The 25,753-nt window shown below is 54.7% G+C and overlaps 8 protein-coding genes across 8 annotated transcripts; 7 read left to right on the forward strand and 1 right to left on the reverse strand.

Annotated features, from left to right (window-relative positions):
• Positions 1-117: 117 nt before the first annotated feature.
• On the forward strand, positions 118-987 carry TRIREDRAFT_111146 (uncharacterized protein; the record flags this gene model as incomplete). The annotated part of the gene is made up of 1 exon (XM_006968565.1): positions 118-987. One exon carries the CDS (start codon positions 118-120, stop codon positions 985-987), a length of 870 nt encoding a protein of 289 aa, XP_006968627.1.
• Positions 988-1,554: 567 nt separating this feature from the next.
• Positions 1,555-3,921, forward strand: TRIREDRAFT_123649 (uncharacterized protein; the record flags this gene model as incomplete). Its single annotated transcript, XM_006968566.1, has 3 exons — positions 1,555-1,805; positions 2,103-2,300; positions 2,358-3,921. 3 exons carry the CDS (start codon positions 1,555-1,557, stop codon positions 3,565-3,567), a joined length of 1,659 nt encoding a protein of 552 aa, XP_006968628.1. The 3' UTR covers positions 3,568-3,921.
• A 2,699-nt stretch (positions 3,922-6,620) lies between these two features.
• On the forward strand, positions 6,621-7,745 carry TRIREDRAFT_123650 (uncharacterized protein). The gene has a single exon (XM_006968567.1). It carries the CDS (start codon positions 6,762-6,764, stop codon positions 7,296-7,298), a length of 537 nt encoding a protein of 178 aa, XP_006968629.1. The 5' UTR covers positions 6,621-6,761; the 3' UTR covers positions 7,299-7,745.
• A 1,074-nt stretch (positions 7,746-8,819) lies between these two features.
• TRIREDRAFT_81420 (uncharacterized protein) lies at positions 8,820-10,460 on the forward strand (the record flags this gene model as incomplete). Its single annotated transcript, XM_006968568.1, has 4 exons — positions 8,820-9,048; positions 9,106-9,172; positions 9,226-9,243; positions 9,312-10,460. The coding sequence occupies 4 exons, from the start codon at positions 8,820-8,822 to the stop codon at positions 10,423-10,425; spliced, it is 1,428 nt and encodes a 475-aa protein (XP_006968630.1). The 3' UTR covers positions 10,426-10,460.
• Positions 10,461-10,481: 21 nt separating this feature from the next.
• TRIREDRAFT_81423 (uncharacterized protein) lies at positions 10,482-11,446 on the reverse strand. Its single transcript, XM_006968621.1, has 2 exons — positions 11,351-11,446; positions 10,482-11,250 (listed from the first exon to the last, which is right to left on the reverse strand). Exons 1-2 carry the CDS (start codon positions 11,406-11,408, stop codon positions 10,838-10,840), a joined length of 471 nt encoding a protein of 156 aa, XP_006968683.1. The 5' UTR covers positions 11,409-11,446; the 3' UTR covers positions 10,482-10,837.
• Positions 11,447-12,385: 939 nt separating this feature from the next.
• TRIREDRAFT_5506 (uncharacterized protein) lies at positions 12,386-15,961 on the forward strand (the record flags this gene model as incomplete). The annotated part of the gene is made up of 1 exon (XM_006968503.1): positions 12,386-15,961. One exon carries the CDS (start codon positions 12,386-12,388, stop codon positions 15,959-15,961), a length of 3,576 nt encoding a protein of 1,191 aa, XP_006968565.1.
• Positions 15,962-18,995: 3,034 nt separating this feature from the next.
• On the forward strand, positions 18,996-20,249 carry TRIREDRAFT_123655 (uncharacterized protein; the record flags this gene model as incomplete). Its single annotated transcript, XM_006968569.1, has 2 exons — positions 18,996-19,063; positions 19,145-20,249. The coding sequence occupies 2 exons, from the start codon at positions 18,996-18,998 to the stop codon at positions 20,247-20,249; spliced, it is 1,173 nt and encodes a 390-aa protein (XP_006968631.1).
• A 1,022-nt stretch (positions 20,250-21,271) lies between these two features.
• Positions 21,272-22,876, forward strand: TRIREDRAFT_23190 (uncharacterized protein; the record flags this gene model as incomplete). The annotated part of the gene is made up of 4 exons (XM_006968508.1): positions 21,272-21,331; positions 21,419-22,208; positions 22,278-22,544; positions 22,614-22,876. Exons 1-4 carry the CDS (start codon positions 21,296-21,298, stop codon positions 22,874-22,876), a joined length of 1,356 nt encoding a protein of 451 aa, XP_006968570.1. The 5' UTR covers positions 21,272-21,295.
• Between the last annotated feature and the right edge of the window lie 2,877 nt (positions 22,877-25,753).

Raw genomic sequence — 25,753 nt, forward strand, 5'->3', positions numbered from 1 at the left:
CTCTAATCTTTTCAGAGCTCCCCCTCTGCTCATACGTACTAGCTCGACAGACTTTATCCGTTTGCTTTCGTGCCTTGACATCTTCAAACGAGTCGGATTGACATCGCCATCGACAGAATGACTGAGTTCCTGCCCCCTCCCCAGTTCGAAATCTCCGATCTGAGCATACCTGAATCAGACCCTCGATACGCCGCCGCTGTCAAATGCGTCCAAACATACTGGAAACAAGCGACAAGTATGACAGAGTCGCAAATTCTCAGATATCTGGGATATTTGAGCCGCTGGAATTTGCCAGAGTATATACCGCTTCTCTCACAAACGGCCGAGCCAAACTCTCTCATGGCGAGGGCGTCTACCCATAAGCTGTATCCAAAGCGCACTGCCAAGGGCGCCATTGTCAAGAACTCGGGTTCTTGGACCGGATACGTGCTGATTTCGTCGCTCTATGAGAATCTACCATCGGAGTACCTGGAAAGCATACGTACACGCTTTGGCAGCGCCACCATAAAGGACCATACCGATGAGTATCGACGCCTCTACCCAGCACCGATCGCCCAGAAAGAAATCACCCCAATCATTATCGATATCACTACACCGGTGATCGATATTACCATGTCTGCAGAGACTACGACTACAACACCATCGGCTACGCAGTCCGCTGTTCCCGGCGCATGGAGCATTGACAACGTCATCGATACCATGTCTCCCTCGAACAAAAAGAGGCTTGGCTGCGAACCCGAAAGATCTGCTGCCAAGAGAGCCAAAGCAGACAGCAATGAAATGCTTCAAAAGGTCAATCAGCAAGCCGAGGTCATCCAAAGAGCCATCGACATGCTGCAGGCGAATCACGACAAAAAGCTTCAGGAAATGCGCGAGGCCATCGAAGAGAACAAACAGGCTCTCAACGCCATGCAAGGCGAGTTGCGCCAGTTCATGTCTGCCGTTGCAACTACGCTTCGAGATATTCAGGAGCGCTTGGACGAGTGATGGCAGGTCGGCGGGCTCTTTTGAAGGGGTTTATCAGAATTTGAAGTGATTTGAGCATTCAAAGGCTATAAGTGTGTTGTCGCTCATGTTGTTCAAGGTTGTTGATATTATCTCGTCTAGAGGATAGGGGAGAGGAACATGTAACTAGCACTTTGCCAACGGAACGTCACAAATGGTGCAGGGAAACATATTTGGAATCGAACCTGTTTCTACTATCTATCACGCCAGTGCAAGTGGGATGATTTCCTGACCACGGTCCGAGTTTCGCGAGATGTTGTTGGTGCGCGACATCTTCACGATGACCCCTGACACGCTTCACATAGGGTTTTGCAGGGGTCACCTCTGATGTTGTAGAAAACCGTGAACCTCACAAACACGTTGCAGAAACTCTTTTCAGCTCCTGATTGAAACCCTACTAACCAGCCATGATCGACGCATTGCAGCATCACCTTTAGGACCTATCTTCTCACAGAAGCTCATTCGGAGACCTGGGCAGACACACTCAGAAAGGTAGCACTCATTCAGGGGGGGAAGCCAAGAAAATGAACACCCTGCAACACGACCAACATGCAGACACCTCGTGCCTCTCGTGTGCTGCGACGGGCCAATGAAGCCAACGGCCAACCGACATCTGCACGTCGTCGGTCACCACATCCCATCCTCTGCAAGCCTCACCGCACCCTCTGCCCTCGCCAACACGTCCAAACCTTGTTTTGGACAGCTATTCCCGTCAACTTGATGCCACAAGCCGCGATATCTCTCCGGGGAAGACGCAGAAATAGAGGGCCATCAGATTCTGTTATATCTCCAGCGGTAGGGTATGACAAGGGGGGGCCAAACCATCTGGCGAGACTCGGTCAAAAGGGGCTTTCGTTGCAGACCAACATACAGTCGCATCACTACAGGCTTCGTACATGGGGGAGGACACGCACATCACATACTACATGGCACACGCGGAGGACGTCTAGATGTCTGCTTTTGGAAAACCAGTTGGAGCAGTGGCGGGCATGGCGGGAGATTATCCGAAATGAGCATCTCTTAAAAGAAAGGTGTTGCCTCCCTCGGTTGGGAGTGATGGCTGTTGACGGGAGACAGCATGAGAAGACTTGACCAAGAGAGGAAGAGGAAGACGGACGATATTTGCTGTCCCTCCTGGGTGAAAAACTGAAAAAGAGTGAGAGAGAAAGCGGCATTTGTCGTCCTCCCGTTCCGTCTCGACAAACACGGATCTGGACTCCGAGCCCTCCCGCTTGTGCTCAGGCGGAAGCCATCTCGGATCATCTGAACCAGACGAGTTATGAAAAAGGAGAGACGTATGTTTACCTGGAGTGATTGCTTGCTGCTGCTTCCCCAACTGACACAGAGATTAGCATCAACATCAAATTCGACATAGACCATCTGTTGTCAGCCAGTGTCGCTGCTCTTCTTGTTCAGGGATCGAATCCAACGTTTGTGTCAAACCAAACAGCCCTCAGAGCAATATCGACCGCCCAGCAAGGCCACAAGCACAGTCCACGCGCAAGCAGAAGAACATCAATCATGGGCAACCCCATCGTCGACCTGGGCCTCTCGTGCCCCAAGGGCGGCCGCTTCTACATCTGCGAAGACCAGCCGACCAGCTTCGTGGGCTGCTGCACCATCGACCCGTGCACCACCGCCGACGGCCTCTGCCCCGACAACCATCTCCAGCCGTCGTCCTTCGACCCAGACGCCTACAGCGAGATCCGGGCGCAGGACTGCCTGGACCCGGGCTTCCTCTGGTACACGTGCCGCGACTCGTCGCCGCCGTTCCTGGGCTGCTGCTCGCAGATGGCGTGCGAGCCGTCGGGATGTCCGGCGAGCAAGGTCGGGGCCGCGAGCCTGGCGGGCAACAAACAGCGAGCGGCCCCTTTTCTGTCTGGAGGCTCGTCGTCCTCGAGGGAACCATCTTCGTCGACGACGATGACGACGACGAGCAGTGAGTTGGTTCCCTCGACGACGCTGAGCACGGCGGTCCTGAGCACAGCTGCGAGCACGACTGGAGGCGCTCCTCCGACGCAAGACAGCACCCAGCCTACTGCTGCCGTGTCACCTCCAGCGCATCCGGGGCTGAGCAAGGGCGCCGTCGCAGGCATTGCAGTGGGAGTAATCATAGCGGTAGGATGCGTGCTGGCCGGGCTGTTCTTCTGGTGGTTCAAGCAGCACAAGAAGCGGCGGCCCTCTGCCAACACCCTTACGGATGGCGGCAGCAGCCGCAAGGACGAGTACGGAGGGGAGGATTCGCTGGCCGAGCATCACGACGGCAGGCTGCTGGGGGCCGGACGAGGAGGAGGAGGAGGAGGAAGAGCAGGGCATATTCCGCAGGCAGAGCCTTCGCCGGGGCTCGAGTCGGTCATCTCGGAGCTGCCCGCCACGCCGTCGCAGCAGAGCATCACGTCCCCGGGGAGGCCGGTTGTGTCCATGGTGAGCTCCAGCGGCGGCGGCGGCGGCGTGACGGGCAGGGAGAGCGACGCTTCCGGCTATACCGCGAAGCTGCAGCACTCGCCATTGATGCACCAGACGCTGTTTGAGCTCGAGGACTCGTCGACCGGGGCGAGGTAGCGCGAGAGGTTATACTCGTACATGGGCTTTCACGACGGGATTACCTACCTGTCCAACGGCATCTTCATCTTTCCCTTTTCTTCTTGTACGACTTCCGTGCGTCCATCAATTTTCACTAATTCTTCCCTTTCACTTCACTCTTGTATGCAGATGATTCTCGGACTCGTACGGAGAGGTGCATGTATACGTGGCAAAAGGGGGGAAGGGGGGGTGTTTGTCTGGCCTGGTGTTGACGGGCTGTGGCTGACGGCTGTTTCGGGATACGAGCGACGGGCTTACGATAGTCTGATAGTTTTCGAGGGGCGGACTTTTTGAAACACTGTTTTCGGACTTTTTTTCCTTGTTCTTGTCTCGTATCGTCACTCTCAGCTGCTTTCTTCGGGTTTCTTGTTGGTTTCCCCCTTGTTCTGTTCGTCTTCCCTTGACAGCTGGTCCGGCATTGACTCACGGCTGCCTCATCTAGTTCATGTCTAGCTGCAGCTGCCTCTTATTATGCATACGCCCTCCTCGTGCTCTGTTCCAGCTCCAGCTCAACTCCCTCGTGTGAACTGTAGTGCTAGTAGTACTGGTAGTAGTAGTAGTAGATCGAAATACAAGACATGTCTTAGCATCAATCTACAGACACATTCGAACATGGCAAGTCTCGCAACAAGGGAATGCGCCTCAATTCCACGGGCGGCTTGCGCGTACGTACAGTATGGGACGCAGCATGTAATGTAATGACGAGTAGTACCTTAGTATCGTATGTACTACCTCACGAACCCTCAAGGGAGGTGACCATCGTCTTCTTCACTTCTTCACAAGCAAAGTACCACTTATCACGGGCCCAATCAGAGCCAACGCTTGACCAGAAGCCGTTACGAGAAGCAAAGTCACGGCAGGCTCTGAGGCGATGGGAAGCAAATGAGAGGCCGAGAAAGCAAAACTTGGAACAGGGAGAGAGATCAAAAACGAATATGCTTTCGAGCCGCTCCAACGCCTCACCTGCTCGGTGACGCCTCCCCATTAGCCAGGGTTTTCAGCCGCGTTTTTTCTGTTTCTTTCTGAGAGGCTTCTTTCGATTTTTTTTTCTTTCGGTTGCTGGCTGGCCAGGCGTTAGGTAGCTGCTCTTTTCGTCGACCCGGAGCAAGCATGAAGCGGATCCATCCGTCTGGTTGGCATTCATCTTCTTGTTTTCTCCCGTCTTCTGGTTTTTCCCTTATTATTCCGCACTTCTGGTTCGGGGCGGGTCATACAGACGTCATGATTCCATACGCGAGACTTGGCCGCCTCTTTCTTCCTTGGTTCTTCTGCTCGTTCGGAGTAGTACTTGGCACCGACGGATGTACCAGGCCTTACGCCGCCCCCCTCTCTCGAACGAAGAGAATAGGTAGGTATTGGGTAGGTAGTCGCAACAAAAGAAGCACGAAAACAAACAAAGGACCAACGGCCAAGGGAAAGAAAAAAAAGAGGTCAAAGCCACGGGGAAGCGCAGGGCTCTGGTCCACACCCTGAGGCGCAGCGGATTACGACATGTAAGACAAACAGCACTGTACTGCATAGTACATGTAGCAAAAGAGCCAGAAGCAAGGCAAGGCAAGGCAAGCAAGCAGCTTACGGTACGGAGTGCTTGCTGTATACAGTGTCTGCAAATTCTCGGACTTTGCCCCTGCTCCGTATTTCCATCTCCTGTGTTTCTATTTCTGTTGTTTCTGTTATGTTATTATTTATGCCTGTTTGCTTTGCACAGGGCAAGATCGACGATAGGATGCTAGATACACATCGTATACGAGGCAGAGGGCTCGACTTTTCTGTTACCTACATGTAGGTATCCAACCATCTTTTGCCATTGCGTTGCATGCACAGCAAAAGCAACCCAACCCTGGCTGCCCAGTCTGGCAGGATTGCCTAATCTGGACGACATCATCGGCGTTGACGCAATTGCATGATCAGAAAGACGAAAGCAGCTGCTATTCCTATTCTCTCGAACGCCCTCTACTAAGAAAAGAAAAAAAGACGAAAACAGAGAGACAAGGACAAGGGAAGAAACAATAAAATCCATGAATCAAAATAGATTAACACACACACGCACACACACACACATACACAAGGAACATCCTAGCTTTTGCATAGCTAAGGTAAGGGAAAAAAAGATTTCGATTTCGATTCACCCCTCCGATCGCCGGGCAATTATGCCATCCCATCTGCTGCAAGCATCATTCTTTCCTCTGCCTCTCCTTCTTGGCGTCCTTGTTCTTGTGAATGGCTGCAAACGCCCGCAGAGCCGGGATGCCGAGGATACGTCACCATTACCGCGTCCTGTCTCCTCTCCGCGTAACGCCCAGCGCCGATCGGTTGCAAGCCACCGGGAATAATCCCTGCAAGGACGACGAGGACGGGCTGCTGGTTCGCTGCCTGGGCCTTGCTGGCACACAAAAGCTGGGTGAGCAGAAGGCACAAAGCGTCGTGGTTGTGTGGGTGGAAGTGGACATTGGGGGGAGGGGGCTTGGTAGGAGGTAGGTAAGGTATGGGAGGCATGCTTGTCTCGAGCCACGGCGTACGAGTAGGTACATACTTGGACGTGAATACGGTCAACGACTCGGACTGTGATACTGTATGGACATGCAGCTTTCCCCCCCCAGCCTCTTTCTCCTCCGCCCCTTGCTCGGGCAAAACGACGTGTGTGGATGCGGTGTACCTCGTCTTACTGACGTGCCCCGGAGAGTACCCTTTGGTAGCCCGTCCGTTCCCCGTGGGCAAAAGGTACGCCGCCTCGGTCTGGCCACTACGTCAACACACTGTGTATGCTTCGTATGGGAAGCTGTGGTGTGTGTCTTCCGTCGTCGTCCTCTCTCCTGCTTTTCCTGCTATGTACTTCATCGCCCCCCCGTGGATCCACGCCAGCTGTGGCTGTTGCATGATTTTCCTTGTTGCGGACGTGGACAAGGGAGGGTGAGGTACTGTAGACAGAGGAAGCTGGGCTGGTTTAAAGAGCTGGCGGTCCTCCCTCGATCTTGATCCCGTACATCTCTCTTGTTCATCTCACCCCCTTTGCTTGCACTCACCAAAAGGCAAACTTATATACCCCCCCATATATAAACACTCGAGTCCATCCGCTCGCCAAGCGTTTTGACTTAAGTCTCTCCATACACACTCTCGCTCTTCCTCTCTTCAAAAGAAAAAAAAGCCAAAAACCAAACACAATCGTTTTCACAATGAAGGCCCAAACCCTCGCTGTCGTCGCCCTCGGCCTCTTCGCCGGAGAGTCACTCGGCCAGTCCGTGCCCCCCATCGTGTCGTCCGTGTCGGCCGAGATCTCGTCCGCCATCGCCTCGGGCAGCGCCATTGCCTCGAGCGTCGCCTCGCAGGCCTCGTCCCTGGCCAGCAGCATCGAGAGCCAGGCCTCGTCGGTTGCGTCCAGCGTCACCGGCTCCGGCACCACCGGCACCGGCGCCAGCACCACCACCAGCTCCGAGACGACGCTGACGACGACGGTGCCCGTCAGCACCACCGTCACCTCGGTCGAGTCGGGCACCACCGAGCCGGCCACCACCATCCCCGGCACCACCAACAGCCAGACCACCCGGGCTGCCACCACCATCCCCGGAACCACCATCTCTCCCACCACCCGCGTCTTCACCACCACCTCTGCTTCCACCTCCACCTCCACCGGCCTGGCCATCGCCCCTACTGCTGATGCCAAGCTGCTGGCTCCCATCCTCGGTGCCGCCGCCGCCGTCCTGATGCTGTAAACAACAAGCCAGCCAGCATGCAAATAAAACAATATAATGAGGTGGTTGTCTGATACCAAAGCATCGATGATTCCCTTCTTTCTGTCCTTAATGGTTACATATTCAAAGGAGGAGGGATTGAGGGAAGTGTGAAATAAGAGGGAGAGGAATAGGGGGGGAAACACGCCTGACCAGATTATTCGAGAAAGCAAAGAAAAACAGAGAGAATCTACGCATACACAGGATCTACTAATTAATATGTGCTTGTCTCACCGACCGGACAAACACGCGGCGGCGTTAGTTTCTGTCTTTTCTCTTCTAATGGATGTTAAATTGTTTAATCTTGTCTTTGTTGTTTCTTGGAAGATGTGAGGTGAAGTAATGGCAGTGGTTGTGTGAAGTGGTGAAAAAAGAACTAGCAGTCGAATTGTATGGTTAGTCCAATAATTCAAAAACTATTATCGAAGCAATACTGGCGGTTTTGTCCACTGCATAATCGTGACCTCAGCTTGCCAATTGACTCTAGCTGAGTGATTGAATGTTCCCTCTAAATCACATCATTCAGATCATTACGTAGATGACCTTGGGAGGACTCGGAGACGTAGCCGAGACGATGACTTCTACCTAGTCGGTGCTGGTTCGGCGGTATTACGCCTCTCGTGTGGCGGGATTCCCGGGAGTCGGTTACGACAAGTGATGGGAGGGGAGAGGGATCCCAAGTCTCGTCAGCTGTAGGAGAGGATGACGAACGAAGTTACAATTGCTGTTGCATGGCGACGACGATGAAAAAGTGTTGGCCATAGGAGAAGAGAAGAGGACGAGATGATTGATGCTGTAGTAGTAGTAATACCTACCTAGTATTTAGATACTTATGCATGGCAACGTCTTGGCATCGCTAATCTGTGTTGATGGAGATGCTTATATATAAGCCAACGCCTGAGCTTATTCTTCTCTCTATCCAGGCTGCACACGCCCATATTACAACGTATTCCGCTGGACAGCCCAAGAGCTCGTGTAATGGAGTCAGTCCTTCAGCCAGGCAATTGAGTCCTACGGCAGGATAGGTAACCTATGGGCATACCTACCTAATGGTATCGGGCAGCTATACGGCAACAGACATCATCGGCAGCGTGCCTTGTGACATGCATACGAAACAGTCACAGTTACTGCCTGGAAATGCCACTGAAGCTATTCTGTAGTTGATTTCTGCTTGCTGAGGATAATCCCTAGGTGTTGTTGAGGCAGCTTCATGAGTGCAGGTGACATTTGGCGGTGTCAGGCAGCATGAAAATACCTACCTAGAACCAGCTGCCAGCTGTCAAGCACCTGCCAAGCCTGTTGACTTCTCTCACCTCAGGCATCAACATTGATATCTGTTCTTTTGCTCTAGAACCTTTCTCATCTTCGCATCTTCGCATCTGCTTCCCAACTGCCCACGTCTCCTTCACCTCAAGAATCAGCCTCATCGCAATACCCAAGATGGCGCCCCCAGATCAGGACGGTGACGATACCCTCATGAGAGACGCCACGATGAGCGAGCCCATGCCCGAAATCGACGAGAGTGTCGCGCCGACAAAACATCTCCTGCCAGTCGAGGTCGCAGCAGAGTCCGAAGACGATGCCTATGACGATGTCGAAGACGACGCTCCAGATGCTCCCATCACTCCTGCTCAGCTTTCAGCGCCTCGGAAGAAGAGAAAGAGAAGCAAGAAGACGACGGCCAGCAGAGGCCCAACTGCGCTGCCCAAGAACCGCGGAAATGGGTTTGAAGGTATGGCGTGTCCTGGTCAATGAACTCGAGGCGTACCCGTGATACTAATCGGCACAGAATACTTTGCAGACCCTCCCATGACGCCCGCGGAGGCCATGCAGGAGAAGCAGGAGATTTATGCTCCGTGAGTATTACTACACAAGTCTGAGCCCGAAGTCAAGCTGACCATTACCACAGAGACATCCCATTCGAAAGGTATAATCAACCGTCTCGACCACTTGTCATTGTCACTCTCGTAACTAATCCGATGTGACACGTTGCAGGCGAATCGAGTCGTGTATCCAGCGTTACCGCTCCCGTCGTCGCATCCAGGCTCGCAGAGCCACCTACTTGAATGACTACCTCTTCCTCGGCGGCGTCGATACCAACCCAAGCGCCTACACTGGCCTCGATCAAAAGGACCTCAAGCAGCTTACGCCCGCCCAGCGTCGCGAGGCCACGGCCAGAGACGTCGTCTACAATGGCTCTGGAGCCGGCGATCGCTTCTACGACGGCGACAAGACCAAATGGACAGTGGACTTTGCTGGCGTTGCAGCGGGCTTCTTCTCCACGAGGCTCATCGTTCTGACAGGTCTTCATCCCAAGCCCATGGAAGAGGCAATCTCCGTCGTGGAGAATTTTCTTCGCTACGTCCTCCACCACGACGTCTGCCCCGAATACGAAGAAAGTGTCAAGAAGGCACTTGACATCTGCCAGATGGCCAGAGATGAATGGACGTCTCTGAACACGTTACAGACTGCGCTTCCAGGAGTCTTTAACCCAGCTGCGACGGAGCTGTTTGTTGAGTTTGATCCCTACTCGTGGGACTCTTCTCAATTCAGAGTTCCAGAGGGATTCGATGCCAAATCCGTCTTCTATTCGTCGGTTGCCATGCTGGATGACAACAAGATGTTTGAGCACCTGGCTGGCAGAGCAGTCGAGCTCGTCAACCAGTACGAATGCGCTCTGGAGGTCACGGCGGTTCATCTCCCGCCCGAGGAGGTCATTCAGCGATTCAAGAAGCTGGCCATTACCGCACCTGGAGACAAGACATTTCGACTCATGCCCCTAGGCAAGCTCACTCTCAAACCAGCCACCATCGAAGACGGGTGGGTTCAACGAGGCACGGTGCATCCCCTGCAGGGCAAGGAAGTTGACCTGTACTTTGAGCAAAACATACTCAAGAGCCTAAGGCCGGGCATAAAGATGGTGCTCGAGATTGGAGACCTTGGGGCCGACGTTTGCTTTGTCAAGAGTATCCAAAAGATTATGCCTACGTTTTACACGTTTCTGCCCCAGGAGCTGATGGTGCAGTTCAAGCTTCCTCAGGAAAACGACCGGCCGGCACCATCGGTGCACAATCCTACGATGGAAGACAACCAGGGGGCTGAGGAATAGTCAGGGATGATGTTTAATCTCGCAATGGCCTGGGAGTGTTATTAGGTAGTGGGTGCTATCAGGACCGTGGTGCCATCTACAAATAGCTCAGTAGAGATGGCCACCAATGGTCGAAACGGCTCCTAAATCAAAGAAACGAGGCCAAAACCTTGACCAAATCATGTGCTATAATCCCTAACGCCTCAAAAGCTAGTCAATATAGATCATTAACGAAGTAGTGAGAGGACCTCGGTTATAAACAAGAGTCTTGAAGAGCAAACACCTCTCTACTCTCTATTCGCCCACACTTCGCTGCAGCATATCACGCGTCTCCATCGCCGCCACGGTTTCTGCCTCCGTACATGTGTATTGGGGTATCATTTGACATATTCGGGCTGATGGCGGCATACGATCATTATCTCTTTGTCTTCCATTAATCACGCGTCTGCACCTTGTGGTCGCCAGCAACGACCTCAGCATACGAAGGCGGCACACCCTGGTGATGATCAGAGCTGCCCTCTCCCGAGCCCGTCACCCCATGCTGCTGCGGCTGAGGCGACGGGCTGTGGTGTTGTAGCTGCGAGGTCGTCCCGTAGTTCATGCGGCCGTTGCCGTCCTGCGGCTTGGGCTGCTGGTGGTGAGGTCCGGGAGGGGACTGGACGTAGACGTAGGTGACGCGGTTGCTGCCGTAGCGCTCGTCGTTGGGGACGGCGTCGTATTCGTAGGGCGGCTCGGGGAACTTGGCGATGATGTACCAGGCGTGGAGGAGGCCTGGGATGAAGCCGAGGATGCAGAGGAGGATGTTGATGAGGGAGTCTGCGCTGCAGATGCCGCGCTTGACCCAGACTGCGGGAGAGAGATGGAGTGTTAGTTAACACTCTATGAGTCGCGAGGAAGGATGAGGAGGGTGATATGAAGGGTACTGAGATGGGATTTGTGGACGTACCGGGCAGCGGAGGGAAGAGGATGGCGAGGACGCCGAGGAAGATGTCGGCGGAACACATGGTGGCTTTGCTCGAGTTTGTTCTGTTTATTTGTTCTGTCCTTCTGTTCCGCTTGTATCGATGGAATGAAGAAGATGTATTAGTTGAGGGTAGGTAGATAGATGAGACGGCGATGGAGAGGATGAATCCAAGGGTCTTCTTGTCTGGTTTGCGCGGCCTACCAGATGGGCTGGATAACGAGATAAAAGAGGGCGAAAGTGGGCTTGTGACGGATGATGACGATGGTGGTGCTGCTTGGGGACAAGGTTGCGTAATGGCATGGCTGGAGCGGGGGGCATGATTGGCTGGATGAGGGAGACGGTGGGGTTGCTGTGTGAGTACATGTACTTGCGATCTGAACTCGAGATTTGGTCATCAGTGAGTGGTATTCAGGGTAGGTGATGATGCATGCTTGATGTCGCAGAAGGACAAGGTCCTGTTTGGATATCGTGATGCTGTCATTGTTGATTCAAGAGGAATAAAGCCTCATTGATTCTATGGCCTCAATAGTTGGATACTCATGGAGAAAAATCTGTAAAGGGACAGGGTCTGGAGGTCTGATGTTGAGTCACGCGCGCAACAGCAGACAAAGCAGTTCAACTTGAGGCCTAGAACACAAATGGTAATGCCTGGTACGCTGCTACTGTACCCCAGATCATGGTCTTCCTTCATGGTGGCTACATAGATAAAGTACCTAAGTATTCACCATCAGAAGCACTAGAATATTCGTTTTGAGCTTCGCCATTCATTACAAAGCACACTTCGTGCACAGCCTGCAAAGAGGCGACTCGCAGCCTCTTCGTACCTGTACTCCAGCTGCACGCCCGCATCCAAATGGGGCGTATGCTCGGTCAAGGCCCCTCACCGAGACATCCCGACATTCATCCGCGGTGAGAGCAGGCTGACCTTGACTTTTCCACCAGCAGCCTTGCCGCTAGCGCGCGTCAATCATTTGATTGTTCCATCTCGTAACTTTTTCTCAACATCAATCCGCAACCATGGACGACCTGTTGAACCTCGAGCTGCTGTCGCTCGTGTCCAAGGTCACCTCGGAGCTGCAGAACCACGTCGGCATCAGCGACAAGACCCTCGCCGAGTTCCTCATCGCCCAGCGCCTCGAGAGCTCCTCCAGCGATGACTTCCGCAAGAGGCTCGAGGCGCTCAACGCCGACTTCCCGCCTAGCTTGGTCGACAGCCTGGACCGCCTCGTGGTGGCCATGCATCCCAAGTTCAAGGGCCAAAACGGCGATGCGCACCACGACGAGCCGCACCATCACAGGACGCGGGAGGAGAACGAAAAGGTCTTTAGTGGACTCGCTCTGCCCGATAAGAAGCCTGCGTATGACGACGGCGCAGACGCCATCGATGATACGCTGGCGCTGCTAGAGGGGCTAGAGGGCAAGGCAAAAAAGGAGAAGACGTCAAGAAAGAGGAGTAGAAGTCCGGAAGACGGGGCCAGAGAGTCAAGATCACGGCGGCATCGATCAAGGTCTCGAGACGGCCGGAGGCGGGACAAGTACAGGTCACGATCACGGTCACAAGATGCCGGCGACGAAGACTGGCGGGACGGATTCCGAGAGAAGAAGTCGCGAAACCGAAGACGATACGACTACAATGACGACATCGACGAGCTCAGCCGGGCGCCCGCACCCGAGGTGGACGACGAGCCGATCATGAACAAGGTGTATCAGGGCCATGTCACCGGAATCAAGGACTTTGGCGCCTTTGTGAACATTCACCACGTCAAGGGCAAAGTCGACGGCCTGGTCCACATATCTCGCATAGTGTCCGGTCAGCGTGTAAACCACCCCTCCGATCTGCTGTCTCCTGGGCAGCAGGTCTGGGTCAAGGTTGTCAGCATCGAAGGCCGCAGGGTAGGGCTGTCCATGAAGGATGTCGACCAGGAGACGGGCCGAGATCTCGAACCACAGGCGAGATTGACTACTGGCGCTAACATGGAAGCTCTTGGTGGTCGTGGAAGAAACGGATTTGTCGATGATACACCCGCGATGCCCCGAGATTCCCTGGGGCCCCCGAGACGACAAAAGAAGCGAATGACTTCACCAGAACGCTGGGAGATCCGGCAACTCATTGCGTCCGGTGTGGCCAAGGCTTCAGACTACCCCGACCTTGAGGAGGATTACAATGCGACGCTCCGTGGAGAGGGTGAGTTGGAGCTGGAGGAAGACGTTGACATTGAAGTTCGAGAGGAGGAGCCGCCCTTCCTGGCCGGCCAGACAAAGCAGTCCTTGGAGCTTTCTCCTATTCGAGTGGTCAAGGCTCCTGATGGATCCATGAACAGAGCGGCCATGGCCGGAACCGCGCTGTCTAAGGAGAGGAAAGAATTGAAGCAGAAGGAGGCCGAGGCCGCCAAGGAGGAATCAAAGGAAAACCTCTCCGCCCAATGGAACGATCCGATGGCCGACCCCGATAAGCGCAAGTTTGCTAGCGATCTCAAGAACGCTCGAATGAATGCCAAGACGGAGGAGGAGCCCGAATGGAAGAGGGCAGTCATTCCCAAGGGCCAGTCATTGGGCAAGCGCACCAACCTCAGCATCAAGGAGCAACGGGAGTCTCTGCCCGTCTTTGCGTTCCGTTCCCAGCTGATTGAGGCGGTGCGTGAGAATCAGATCTTGATCGTGGTTGGAGAGACTGGCTCCGGAAAGACGACCCAGTTGACCCAGTATCTCGCCGAGGCCGGGTTCGCTGAGGACGGCATCATTGGCTGCACGCAGCCTCGTCGAGTCGCCGCCATGTCGGTTGCGAAGCGTGTGGCAGAGGAAGTTGGCTGCAAGCTCGGCGAAGAGGTTGGATACACCGTCCGTTTCGACGACTGCACCAGCCCTGCGACGCGGATCAAGTACATGACGGACGGTATGCTGCAACGAGAGATTCTTGTGGATCCAGACTTGACGCGGTATTCCTGCATCATGCTTGACGAAGCCCACGAGCGAACCATTTCTACCGACGTCTTGTTCGCCCTGCTGAAGAAGGCATTGAAGAGGAGGCCCGACTTGAAGGTCATTGTCACCTCGGCCACCCTGGATGCCGACAAATTCTCTGCTTATTTCAACGAGTGTCCCATTTTCACGATCCCCGGCCGAACATATCCCGTCGAGATCCTGTACTCTCGCGAGCCCGAATCTGACTACCTCGACGCCGCGCTCGTCACGGTCATGCAGATCCACCTGACAGAGCCCAAGGGCGATATTCTACTCTTCTTGACCGGCCAGGAGGAAATCGACACGGCGTGCGAGATTCTATACGAGAGAATGAAGGCTCTTGGACCGAGCGTGCCAGATCTGCTCATCTTGCCCGTGTACGCACAGCTTCCGAGCGAGATGCAGAGCCGTATCTTCGAGCCCGCTCCCCCGGGCAGCCGAAAGGTTGTCATTGCCACGAATATTGCCGAAACCTCCATCACGATTGACGAGATCTACTACGTCGTTGACCCTGGCTTTGTCAAGCAGAACGCCTACGATCCCAAGCTCGGCATGGACTCTTTGGTTGTCACGCCCATCTCCCAGGCACAAGCCAACCAGCGTGCCGGTCGTGCCGGTCGAACGGGCCCTGGAAAGTGTTTCCGCCTGTACACAGAGGCCGCTTACCAGTCTGAGATGCTGCCGACAACAATCCCCGAGATCCAGAGACAAAACTTGTCGCACACGATTCTCATGCTCAAGGCCATGGGCATCAACGACCTCTTGCACTTTGACTTTATGGATCCACCGCCGATCAACACAATGTTGACGGCCCTGGAGGAGCTCTACGCCTTGAGCGCGTTGGACGACGAGGGCCTGCTGACCCGCCTGGGACGCAAGATGGCAGACTTCCCGATGGAGCCGTCGCTGGCCAAGGTGCTGATCGCTGCCGTTGACTATGGCTGCTCCGACGAGATGCTCAGCATCGTGGCGATGCTCAACCTGCCCAACGTCTTTTACCGCCCCAAGGAGAAGCAGTCGCAGGCCGACCAGAAGAAATCCAAGTTCCACGACCCTCACGGCGACCACCTGACGCTTCTCAACGTGTACAATGCGTGGAAGAACAGCGGGTACTCGAACCCGTGGTGCTTTGAGAACTTTATCCAGGCGCGGTCCATGCGGCGGGCCAAGGACGTGCGGGACCAGCTCGTCAAGATCATGGAACGCTACAAGCACCCGGTGGTGTCGTGCGGCCGCGACACGCAAAAGGTGCGGCAGGCTCTCTGCACGGGCTTCTTCCGCAACGCGGCGCGCAAGGATCCCCAGGAAGGGTACAAGACGCTGACGGAGGGCACGCCGGTGTATCTGCATCCCAGCTCGGCGCTGTTTGGGAAGCAGGCCGAGTGGATCATCTACCACACGCTGGTGTTGACGACGAAGGAGTACATGCACTGCACGACGAGCATCGAGCCCAAGTGGCTGGTGGAGGCGGCGCCGACCTTTTTCAAGGTCGCGCCGACGGATAGGCTGAGCAAGAGGAAGCAGGCGGAGAGGATCCAGCCGCTGTATAACAAGTATGCGGGCGAGGATGACTGGAGGTTGAGTGCGCAGAGAAGAGGAGGGAGGGGTGGTGGTGGTGGTACTTGGGGTTAGAGGGACGGAATGTTCTGTCTATAATTTGTTTATGTTATGCATGGAGTTTCAAGGGCTCTTTTTTATGTTGAAAAGATGTGCATTGATTCATAAGAATGAGCGATGAGTTTTTGGGATAGGGGTGGTTTTTACAGTTAGATGGTCGAATGCAAGACTGTGGCTCTGGTTGATCACTGGATATATGCTCGTACAGTAAATGATGTGCTGATGATTGAGAGTGTCTTATCATACCCCTTCACTGCCTTTTGACTGTCTTTGCGATGGCCGTTAAGCTGCTTTGTCCGATTCTACGAAATCAGGCAGTGGAAGACGAGGAGCTCAAGAGGAGCCCCCGAGTTTCTGGGCACTGCCGGAAGGCAATTGTACATATCGACGATCATGCGTAGAAGTGTATCCATCCTGTTACCTACCTATCAAGCAGTATGCTTGGAAACAAGCAGAGAAGATTGCTCGGAGCACCCCGGGTGAGCGAGTGTTTGCACCGCTTTCTGAATTTGTACAGGCAAACTCCATCATGGCTGCCTGGGTACAACTTGCCTGCTTTAAAAATGTTGCTTACCTGTCCATGCCCCTTGCATTAAACGATTGGCACCCAAGAAGAGAGAGGTTTAGGCAGGAATCTGTACAAAGAGGGAGTGCGAGTGCTGGGCTTAAACTTGACATGCACGTTTGTAGGACAGACGCCCATCACCCCATTCCAACGGGCGTCATATCACGTCTTGGTAACAGCCTGCAATGAATGACCTGCATATTAGCGCCTGCGCTTGTCAATCTCAAACCCGCTGAGCTTTCCCCCTCTTTTTGATCATATGGATTCGAGAATTGCCAGTTGAATTTTGTCTGGGAGGGCTGAGCAGAAGCCTTGCGATGCAGGCTGTCAGCGGCTAAAACGGAGCTTGGAGAGAGGCTCAGCCCGTTTTTGCTGCCTTCTAACTAATACATCCCCGTCCGGTAGGCTCTCGGTGCACTATTTTTACTGCTGAAGTGATCCAAGGTGAATGACACGGCTATAGAGGCTATAAGAGGCTGTCTGGAAGGAAAACAGTTCGCCGAGGATGGGGCTTTGGGGTTATTCTTCAGCTTAGAGAGTCAAGTGTAAGTAAGGTATCTAGCAAGTGCAGCTGACTGAGCCAAGGGCTAGATGACGCTCTTGTGAGCCGTCTCGTTTCCACCTGCTGTTTGGTATCATACCCAGGGGGGTGGTGCAAAGGCAGGATGAGGGCGTGGCTGTGGTTGAGGAGCTGACACGTATCTGGCATGTCAAGTGCGTGGAATTGGGGTCTGGGTTTTGCTGCAGCATCTGGCACCCTGTGGTTGGACATGGCCGTGCTAAAGGGGTCACGCGGGAGTGCAGGAAAAAAAAGAGAAATAGCGAGCCAACCTGAACAGAAGGGGGAGGAAAGAGGACGAAGAGAGGAGCGAGCAGTTGGAACGTGAAGGCGAGTGAGTGTCGTTGGTGGTGCAACGGGTGATGTTTGCGAGATTGGTTGGTTACCTTGATCGTCATAGTAGGTGGCATTGGCTGTGTCATGTAACAGACGGTGAGATATTTGCCTCTAAGAATGTCACATGCGGTGTCATTCGAGACTGATGGAGGCAATGGAAGAAGCCGGAGAGACACAGGAAGAGCAAGTGGTGAGGATAGAGAAGAGGAGACGAGGGGGAGAAGAGGCTGAGCATCGAGAGGCTGCCTGCAAGCTGAGCACTTACTAGACGTAGACGTTGAGTGTATTTTCGGTGACTGTCACAAGAACCCCTGCAGCAGCAGACAAGCCCACTAAAAAAGAGTCAAAACATGGAATCTCGTCAAATCATTTGGCGCTCGCCATCGTGTGAAGTTTTGGAATCGAGCACTATTACGTGCATGCTTGCCGCGTGGGATCCCAGGAAAGGAAAACATGAAATCCCGACCGAGAAAATGCGCCTTACCAGCAATCGGGAAGATGCCCGCGCACTGCCATTGGCTGGGGCGGAGGAATGCGCTGAAATGTTGAGACTGTTTGGTGGCTCAGCTGCCTTGGCTTTCAATGCTTGGTTGTTTGCTGCTTGATGACTCGGGAGCGCAGATGCAGATGGCGAGAGAGAGAGAAAAAGTCAGAGACAAAGAGAGAGAGAGAGCAAACGGCAGGAGAAGCAGCATGAAGCCAAGGAGAGGAGGCGATTTTGGTACATGTAGGTGATCAAACTGAAGTCAAAATTGCCTTGGGGCTTGGGGGGGTCAAAGCCCGGCGACTCGGCACCAGACGGCACAGCAGCACCTGGGCAGCTTGGCAGTGGACAGCACGGCGGTCAGAGCTCCCTGTGGCTCCAGGGGACTAGCCGCTGTAACTGCGTGCTAGCCACGGGCTGAACAGGGCGCCAGAGGCCGTCGGGTGCAACCAGCCAGCGGGCTAGGCCGGGCCTGGTTTGGTGGCGGGAACAGGTAAGTTGGGAAGAGATCCATTTCATTTCATTTCAGTCATTGATCGTTACCGGTCAGAAGCCGCCACTCTGTTCGCCCGACGCCCTTGACCGTGTGTGTGTGTGTGTGTGTGTGGCTTATGCCGGTCTCTCTCCAACTCCTTTCACTCTTGCAGCCCTCAGCAAGGCACATTTTTTTTTCCATCCTCGCGATCCGCTGCCCTACAAAAGCCCTTGCGATCCCCCCCCGACCGGATGCTCGACATGGTTGCGCGACTGCTGTGACTGCGACGCCCCTCCGACGGTCCTGAAACCCGACAGATCAGATCCCGTCATCAAAAGCCATCCCTGGCAGCCTGCAGCCGTGCCTTACCTTACTCACTTGCCCTGAACCCGGCCTGTCAACGAGTAACGACAAAACAACGATCCTACTCCCTAATAAGGAGCCTCTTTCTGTTCTTCTCAAGTATTATCGCCTCCTCTGCCCACCACGGCTAGACAGGAACAGACGCGGTATCCCTCCATAGAGACGAGGGATTCGGAGAGAGAAGAAGAAGAAGAAGCAGCAGCAGCAGCAGCAGAAGGAGACCGAGAAGCAGCCGTAACGCTGGAATCAGACACAGACGCCGAAGCAATGGGCGCAAAGAAGAGGATCCCCAGCCCCGACGAGCTGCGCGACTACGACCATGCCGTTGCCGGACAGTGAGTCGATTCTTACAGACTGACAAGTGTCGCTGCTCCATCGCTACCTTTGTGCTGACCATCCCCTGCGCGCAACCACAGTGCGGGCACCTTGTGCGACGCCGACGGCGAGCTCTTCATCAAGCCCTGCACCCAGACCGAGATCGACTTCTACCAGGCCGTCGAGGCCAACGGCTACCGCGACTTTGCCGAGATCATGCCTCTCTTCATGGGCGATCTGCAGCTGAGCAACCCACAGGACGTGCCTCTCGACGACGCGCTCCTCGGCGTCGTGTCCGACGCCGGCATCGAGACCAACAAGGACAGCATTGCTGCCAAAATAGTAGAGCAGGTGGCAAAGGTGGTGCCCAGCGCCGTTGCCGACTGCGCCGCCTCGTGGGTGCCGACCCAGGGCAAGAAGATCAAGACGGACAGGTCGGTGGTGCTGGAGAATGCCTCGTTCGGCTACAAAAAGGCAAACATCCTCGACGTCAAGCTGGGCGTCCGGCTGTGGGCCGACGACGCCCCTGCCGAGAAGAAGCGGCGCTTTGATGCCATTTCCAAGCAGACGACTCACGGGAACCTGGGCTTCCGCATCGCCGGCATGAAGGTCTATCACGGCTCGGGCGACGAGACCAAATGGGACAAGGAAGGCTACATGATCTACGACAAGGACTTTGGCCGGCTGACAGTCAACGACGACAACGTGGTCGACGCCTTCCGGACCTTTATCTTCAACAAGACCGCCGGCATTGACCAGGCCCTGGGCAGAGCCGTGTGCGCCGCCTTTGTGCGGGACCTGGAGCGCGTCGAAGAGGTCTTGAGCAACCACGAGACCCGCATGTACTCGTCGTCTCTCCTCTTCATCTTTGAGGGCGACGGTGCCGCTCTGAGCGCGGCGATTGAGAAGAACAACGAGATCATGGAGCGTGAGTCGGCCGAGGCGTACACCTGTCCGCCGGTCTCGCGCACAAACATTGGCTTGGACAACCGCATGGACAGCGGCATCGCCTTGGAGGATGAGGACGACTCCGCCAATGGAGACGAGGACGAGGATGACCTCCAACTGCCCAAGATCTATACCCTGAAGCTCATCGACTTTGCGCACGCAGAGTTTACGCCCGGCCTCGGACCAGACGAGAACACGCTGACTGGAGTCCGCAGCCTGTTGCGGATATTCAGAGAGCTGGCCGGCGAAGATGACTAGGTAGACGACTAGACTCATGCACGGTGGCATGGCTTGCTTTTATTGGTCGCTCTCGCGGGTCTGTATGTACAGCATTGCTACGAGCCGGAGGGCAGACCGCTGGCGTTGGTGGAGTTGACGGCTTTCTCTTGCGAACATCGAGGACGGGCATTATTACTTGCGTCTTTTTGTTGTGTCGAAGAACATCTTCTGATACCCCCGGAGAAGTCTGAGTGACGATGGAGCTTAAAAAAACGGGAAGCCCAAAAGGGGGGCAGTCCCCAGATCGGGGTGTTTGTGGTATTTACTTGGCTGGATGGTTGCAAACTGCAAAGGGTAGAGCGTGGCTCCGCATGGAGATGGGAAGAAGGCATCCGTCTTTGATTTAGCCTTGACGACGACATGATGGGTTTGGGCGCAACAGGAGTGTTTTTTCTTTTCTTTTCTTTTTTCCCCCTAGGTAATTTAGTAGTTCTTTTCAGTTTTGGAGTTGGGGAGGCGGAGCGACTTGAATGCTTGACTTGAATGCATGGATAGCATTGTTCGGCGGGCTTTAGAAGAAAAAGAGTACATTATCGTCTTTGCAGGTAGCACAAACACGCGAGACAGCAATAGACGCTTGCAAGGTGCCTGTCACTACCAATACTACCTACCTTACCTGTTGATACCTATACTAGTATCTCCGTTGATGCCTAAGAGAGAGAAACTGATGCCCTTGACGATCTGCTCTGCTGCACCGGAGATCGATCTGGGCTCTAGTTTCAGCGCTACACATGCTGAAAGACGTCAGCTCAGCGGGCCGTTACGCCTATCGGGTTAGCGGAACGACAACCAAAGTGCTAGCAGCTACCCGGTCCTCCATGCAAGTGCAGCAGGATGGACATGTATCTCTGATCAGAAAAGTCCGACCCCACGCATCGCATTGACTTCCATGTTCCCGCCTTTGCCTTTTCCCGCTATCGGCTCTATCGCAAGCTCAACCCGGAAGCTTCATTTTGCAGCTCCAGCTTCGAGCAACGGGAATTCTGCCTCGTGACTTTGTCCTCTCTTTATGTAGGTAGGCGGCCATGTCCATTCCCGGCCTTGGGCAGATCCCGGTACAGGTGCGTCATCCAAGAAAGACTGCCTGTGCACTCCTCCTCCAAATAAATCACTGACTGACAGCTCCATCATCATCACCACCATCACAGGCGGCCGTTTCCTCGACGCGAACCATCTCCCTCCGCCCGGCGTGGGAATGGCGATTCCAGGTGCCCGCTGGCGGCTCCATCACCGTCAAGGTGCTCTCCGGCACCGCTGAAAAGGACGGCGTCGAGCTGCCGCTGCGCAATGCCTACACCTTCTCCGGCATCAAGTCCAAGATCCTCACCTGGCACGGCTGCGAGCTGGAGGTGGAGGGCCGATGCGACCGCGACTCCGTGGCCGAGTACCCTAACCCGGTCGCCAATCCGGCCACTTCACACATCAACCTGCATGCGCGGCTGAGCGACATGCGCGTCGACGCCACACGGCAGCGGCGGGAGGGCCCCAGAGTGCTGGTTGTCGGGCCGCCCAACTCGGGCAAGACGACGCTGGTCAAGACGCTGACGAGCTATGCCACGCGCCAGGGATACCAGGTGATTACGGTCAATGCGGATCCCAGGGAGGGCATGCTGAGCCTGGCGGGGACGCTGAGCGCGAGCGTCTTTGCGACGGTCATGGACCCCGAGGCGGTGGACGGCTGGGGGTCGACGCCGACGAGCGGGCCGAGCACGGTGCCCGTGAAGCTGCCCATGGTGTTTCACTACGGGAGGGAGTCGCCGGAGGAGGACGAGGACTTTTACCGCGAGCTCGTGGCGAGGCTGGCGGGGGCCGTGAGTGGGCGGCTGAGCGAGGATGAGGAGGTCCGGGGCTCGGGGGTGATTGTGGACAGCATGGGCATCAGCGAGGGTGGGCAGGTCGGAATGGATCTGGTTGCGCATATCGTCGATGAATTTTCCAGTGAGTGTGGCCCAATATCCCTTTAGCATCGGTGGTTTTACGAGGCGGCTGATTGGTGTTCCTCTACAGTCAACATAGTGGTGGTCATTGGATCGCCCAAGATCCATGCCGACCTTACGACCCGGTTTGCGAGCGAAAAGACGAGCCTTGGGGAACAAATACAGGTGGTTGCGCTGGACAAATCAGATGGCGTCGTCGAGAGGGACGAGGCCTTTCTGCAGCACTCTCGCGAGGCTGTTATCAAAGAATACTTTTTTGGGGACGCAAAGAGGACGCTGAGTCCGCAGATTCAGCAGGTTGATTTCGACGCCCTGACCATTTACAAGCTGGCAGACTGTACGTTTACGCTTGCCAGCAGGGCTGCTACATCCGTTACGCAGGGTTACTAACGATGTCGTTGTACAGATTCACCCGATGAGAAGCAGAGCTTGGTGACGGAAGAGCCGTCATCGCTCATGCAGCACTGGACCTTTGCGGTGATGAACGCCTCGGTGCGTGACAGTCCGGACGTGGTGCGCGCGGCCAGCGTGCTGGGCTTTGTATACGTGGCCGACGTCGACGAGGACAGGCGCAAGATTAAGATTTTGGCCCCGGTGAGCGGGAGGCTGGGGGACAGGCCGCTGGTCTGGGGGCGGTGGCCGGAGCCGTACATTAATCTGTTGGGATAGACATTCTGAAATGGACGGACGAAAGCAAAGACTGCATGTCCCTGCCGTGAGATGTTGATGGGAAGCATGGTGTGACTTTTGCGTGACTGTTGGTGTCTCACCGAGTTTGACAGGTGACTCTAGGCTTGACTTGTGTTGGCTGTGTAAGTTAATAACTTGAAGGTAGTATGTCTGTGAGAGTCCCGGAGCACGGGGGTTTAGAAAGCCGCAGATGCTGGACGAACTGCATCTCGATTCGAAGCGTCTGGTTGTTGGTTGGCGGCCTCTCTTGGAGGACTTGCGATTGCATTACTCGTGGGGATGCTTGATCTGATGTACGAAAGGCATCAGGTGGCATATGCCAAGAGACACCATATGCAGCAATGGCATCACATGTGCGTCCTTGTTTTAGACGGGTTTTTAACGTAATGGCAATCGAGACCGAAGCAGAACGCCGTGCTGTACAGTGCATCGGCAAGGGGGCGGGGGAGCAGGAGGCTTAGCAGATGGTTCGTGAGTCGTTAGAGGGAAGAAGAGCAGGGCTTCTTCCATTGCTTTCTGTCTTTGTCTCGAGTTGGGTGATTGGCTGTATTCCGTCTTTGCTGGGGGAGATTTGGTGAGAACGCGCGTCGAGCCAAGACTGACGGAGGAGGAAGAAGGGGGGGGGGATGAGAAGCTCCGTGGTCTGGGGAGGCTTAGCAGGACCTGTGGCTTGGGGTGGCGGAGGAACCGGAGGCGGGATGCTTGGGGGATTTACTTTTTTGAAGCGAGGTTGATGATGATGATGAGCATGAGCATGGAGTTACTTTTGATTGGGATCACTGATGACGGTGAGAGAGGAGATGAAGATGACGAGTTCTTGAAAGTTCTCTGAATGTTAAAAGATGTATGCAGTTGAGCGTTGTCTACCTTATTACTGTACGGTACCTGTATCTGCGGTGCTCCTGTGGTGGCTTGCAACTTTCCAGGCCGTTCAAACGAGTCTAAACACCACGGCAAGTTTGCTTGGTATTGGCGGGACTAGGACTGAAGGAGGCAAGCCTGGATGGAGAGGTCGAGCACGTGTGTGCCGCCACAGGGAGGATACGTAAGATTGACGGGGGGGTTTCTTTTCATGGGAGAGAGTGATGGGTATTGAGTGTGTGTCTGCCAAGAGTATTGGCGTTGATGATGATGGGGTTTCTTGGGTGTGTTTGGGTGCGGGGTTGATGGATGATTACGGATGCTGATACTATGGGTGGTGAAGGATGGTGAAGGGGGATGCAGAGGATGGTGATGACCTGTGGTGTTTGATATCTCTGGCCACATATCCGAGATGAGACTTGACATGATGGATCTCAGCAACATCAACAGCAAACAGACACAGAAGAGAATTCGTGAAGCTATAGTACGGAACCGGTTGTATGAGAGATACGACGGTCATCAAGATGCTTCCTCCCCCGGTCATGCTCAAGCTACATGTATGTACGAGACGGCCTGCAAGCCACTGACACGCTCCACTCCCCGTGTTACTCTGGCTGTGCTTCCCCACGGCACGGCGGCAACGCACAATCATGTCATTGCAAACCGACGGGCGCTTTGCCGAACCTGGGCCGTGACCGTCGGTTGACCACCCAAGCACACCGGCGAAGAGAGAGAACCAGGCCAATCGGACTGGACCATTTTATTTGAGTGAGGTGTCTTCCCCCCCCCCCCCCCGCTCACTTTTACCCCCGGGATGGGAGTTGGAGGGGTTGCGGCACGTGCTGGTGGATGTTTGGGCGGGAGGGAGATGGAAAATGGGGGTGGGATGTTGATGCTGATGCTGGATGTAGATGCTGGATGTAGATGCTGGATGTAGATGGTGATGGTGATGGTGATGGTGATGGTGATGGTGATGGTGATGGATGGCATCGATGTTGAATGCCAGGAGAAGACGGAGGATATCATCAAGCTCAGGTTATCAAACGGTTGGTGTAGATGTTGGGGTGGCTCTTGATAGGTAGTAGGTAGGTAACCTCCGGCCCCTTTAGATGCCTCAGAGACAACCGAGACAGTACATGTAATAGCTCATCGACTCTATTCTCGCCGAAACTCAATCTCACATCGTCATCATAGTGTCTCTCAAACTGCATCACGCAAACAACATGCAGCCCCTGCTATTAACCGATGACAGTTCACCAGTGGCCACAGTATGTACAGCATCTAGCCCAGCACCAACCGCATGTGGACGCACGCACCTCTGCCTCCAAAAGGAAACCGGCGTCCCTCGTCTCGTCTCCCCTCCCACACCAACCTGCACATCATGCTCTATCTGGACAGCTAGGCTATCCGCCGCCTCCGTCTGATAACGGCTCGCTCTAGCATCTCGCCTCTCTCTGCTGTGATTTGCTGGTCCATTCCGTCCATTCAGCCAGGCGCTTCTTTGCCCAGATATACTTCCAATGTTTGTATAAAGTGGCGTGGGAAGCTACGCTTTGTGAGGATGTACTTGCTCTCCCTCGCCTCCTCCTCTTCTTCCCTCTTACCGTTTTCTTCTTTGCCTTACCCAGGCTTCCACCTTGGCCCTTGTTTCTGATTTCTTCCCTGGACCGCCCCAGGTTGTATTGTATAGCAACACAACGTTTACCTATATAGCCAGCCCCGGACGGTGACTGAAGGAATTGGACACTCTCTTCACACCCCCCGTCTTCTACAACTCTTCTGCCCTACTTTGTTGACTTCTCTCTCACCCACCCACCCCTTTTTCAAAACTGTCATTCGCCCTTGATCCCGCCACACCAGCAACGGCAGAGGGGCAACGAGGCTAAGCCAGACCCTCGGCTTCTCATCCACAACACAACCTTATCAGGACAACATCTCTACAGCAAAGACCTCGCGTCTTGTCCCGGCTGGAAACAGCTTCTCGATACCCGTTCG

The sequence above is a fragment of the Trichoderma reesei genome, assembly GCF_000167675.1.
Source record: "Trichoderma reesei QM6a unplaced genomic scaffold TRIREscaffold_24, whole genome shotgun sequence".
Lineage (NCBI taxonomy): Eukaryota > Fungi > Ascomycota > Sordariomycetes > Hypocreales > Hypocreaceae > Trichoderma > Trichoderma reesei.

Excerpts from the sequence above, each read along its gene's own strand:
- TRIREDRAFT_123650 (XM_006968567.1), top strand. The coding sequence starts at position 6,762 with ATGAAGGCCCAAACCCTCGCTGTCGTCGCCCTCGGCCTCTTCGCCGGA.
- TRIREDRAFT_81423 (XM_006968621.1), bottom strand. The coding sequence starts at position 11,408 with ATGTGTTCCGCCGACATCTTCCTCGGCGTCCTCGCCATCCTCTTCCCT. Across the intron at positions 11,251-11,350 it reads CCTCTTCCCTCCGCTGCCCG|TCTGGGTCAAGCGCGGCATC; the intron begins GTACGTCCACAA and ends TCTCTCCCGCAG.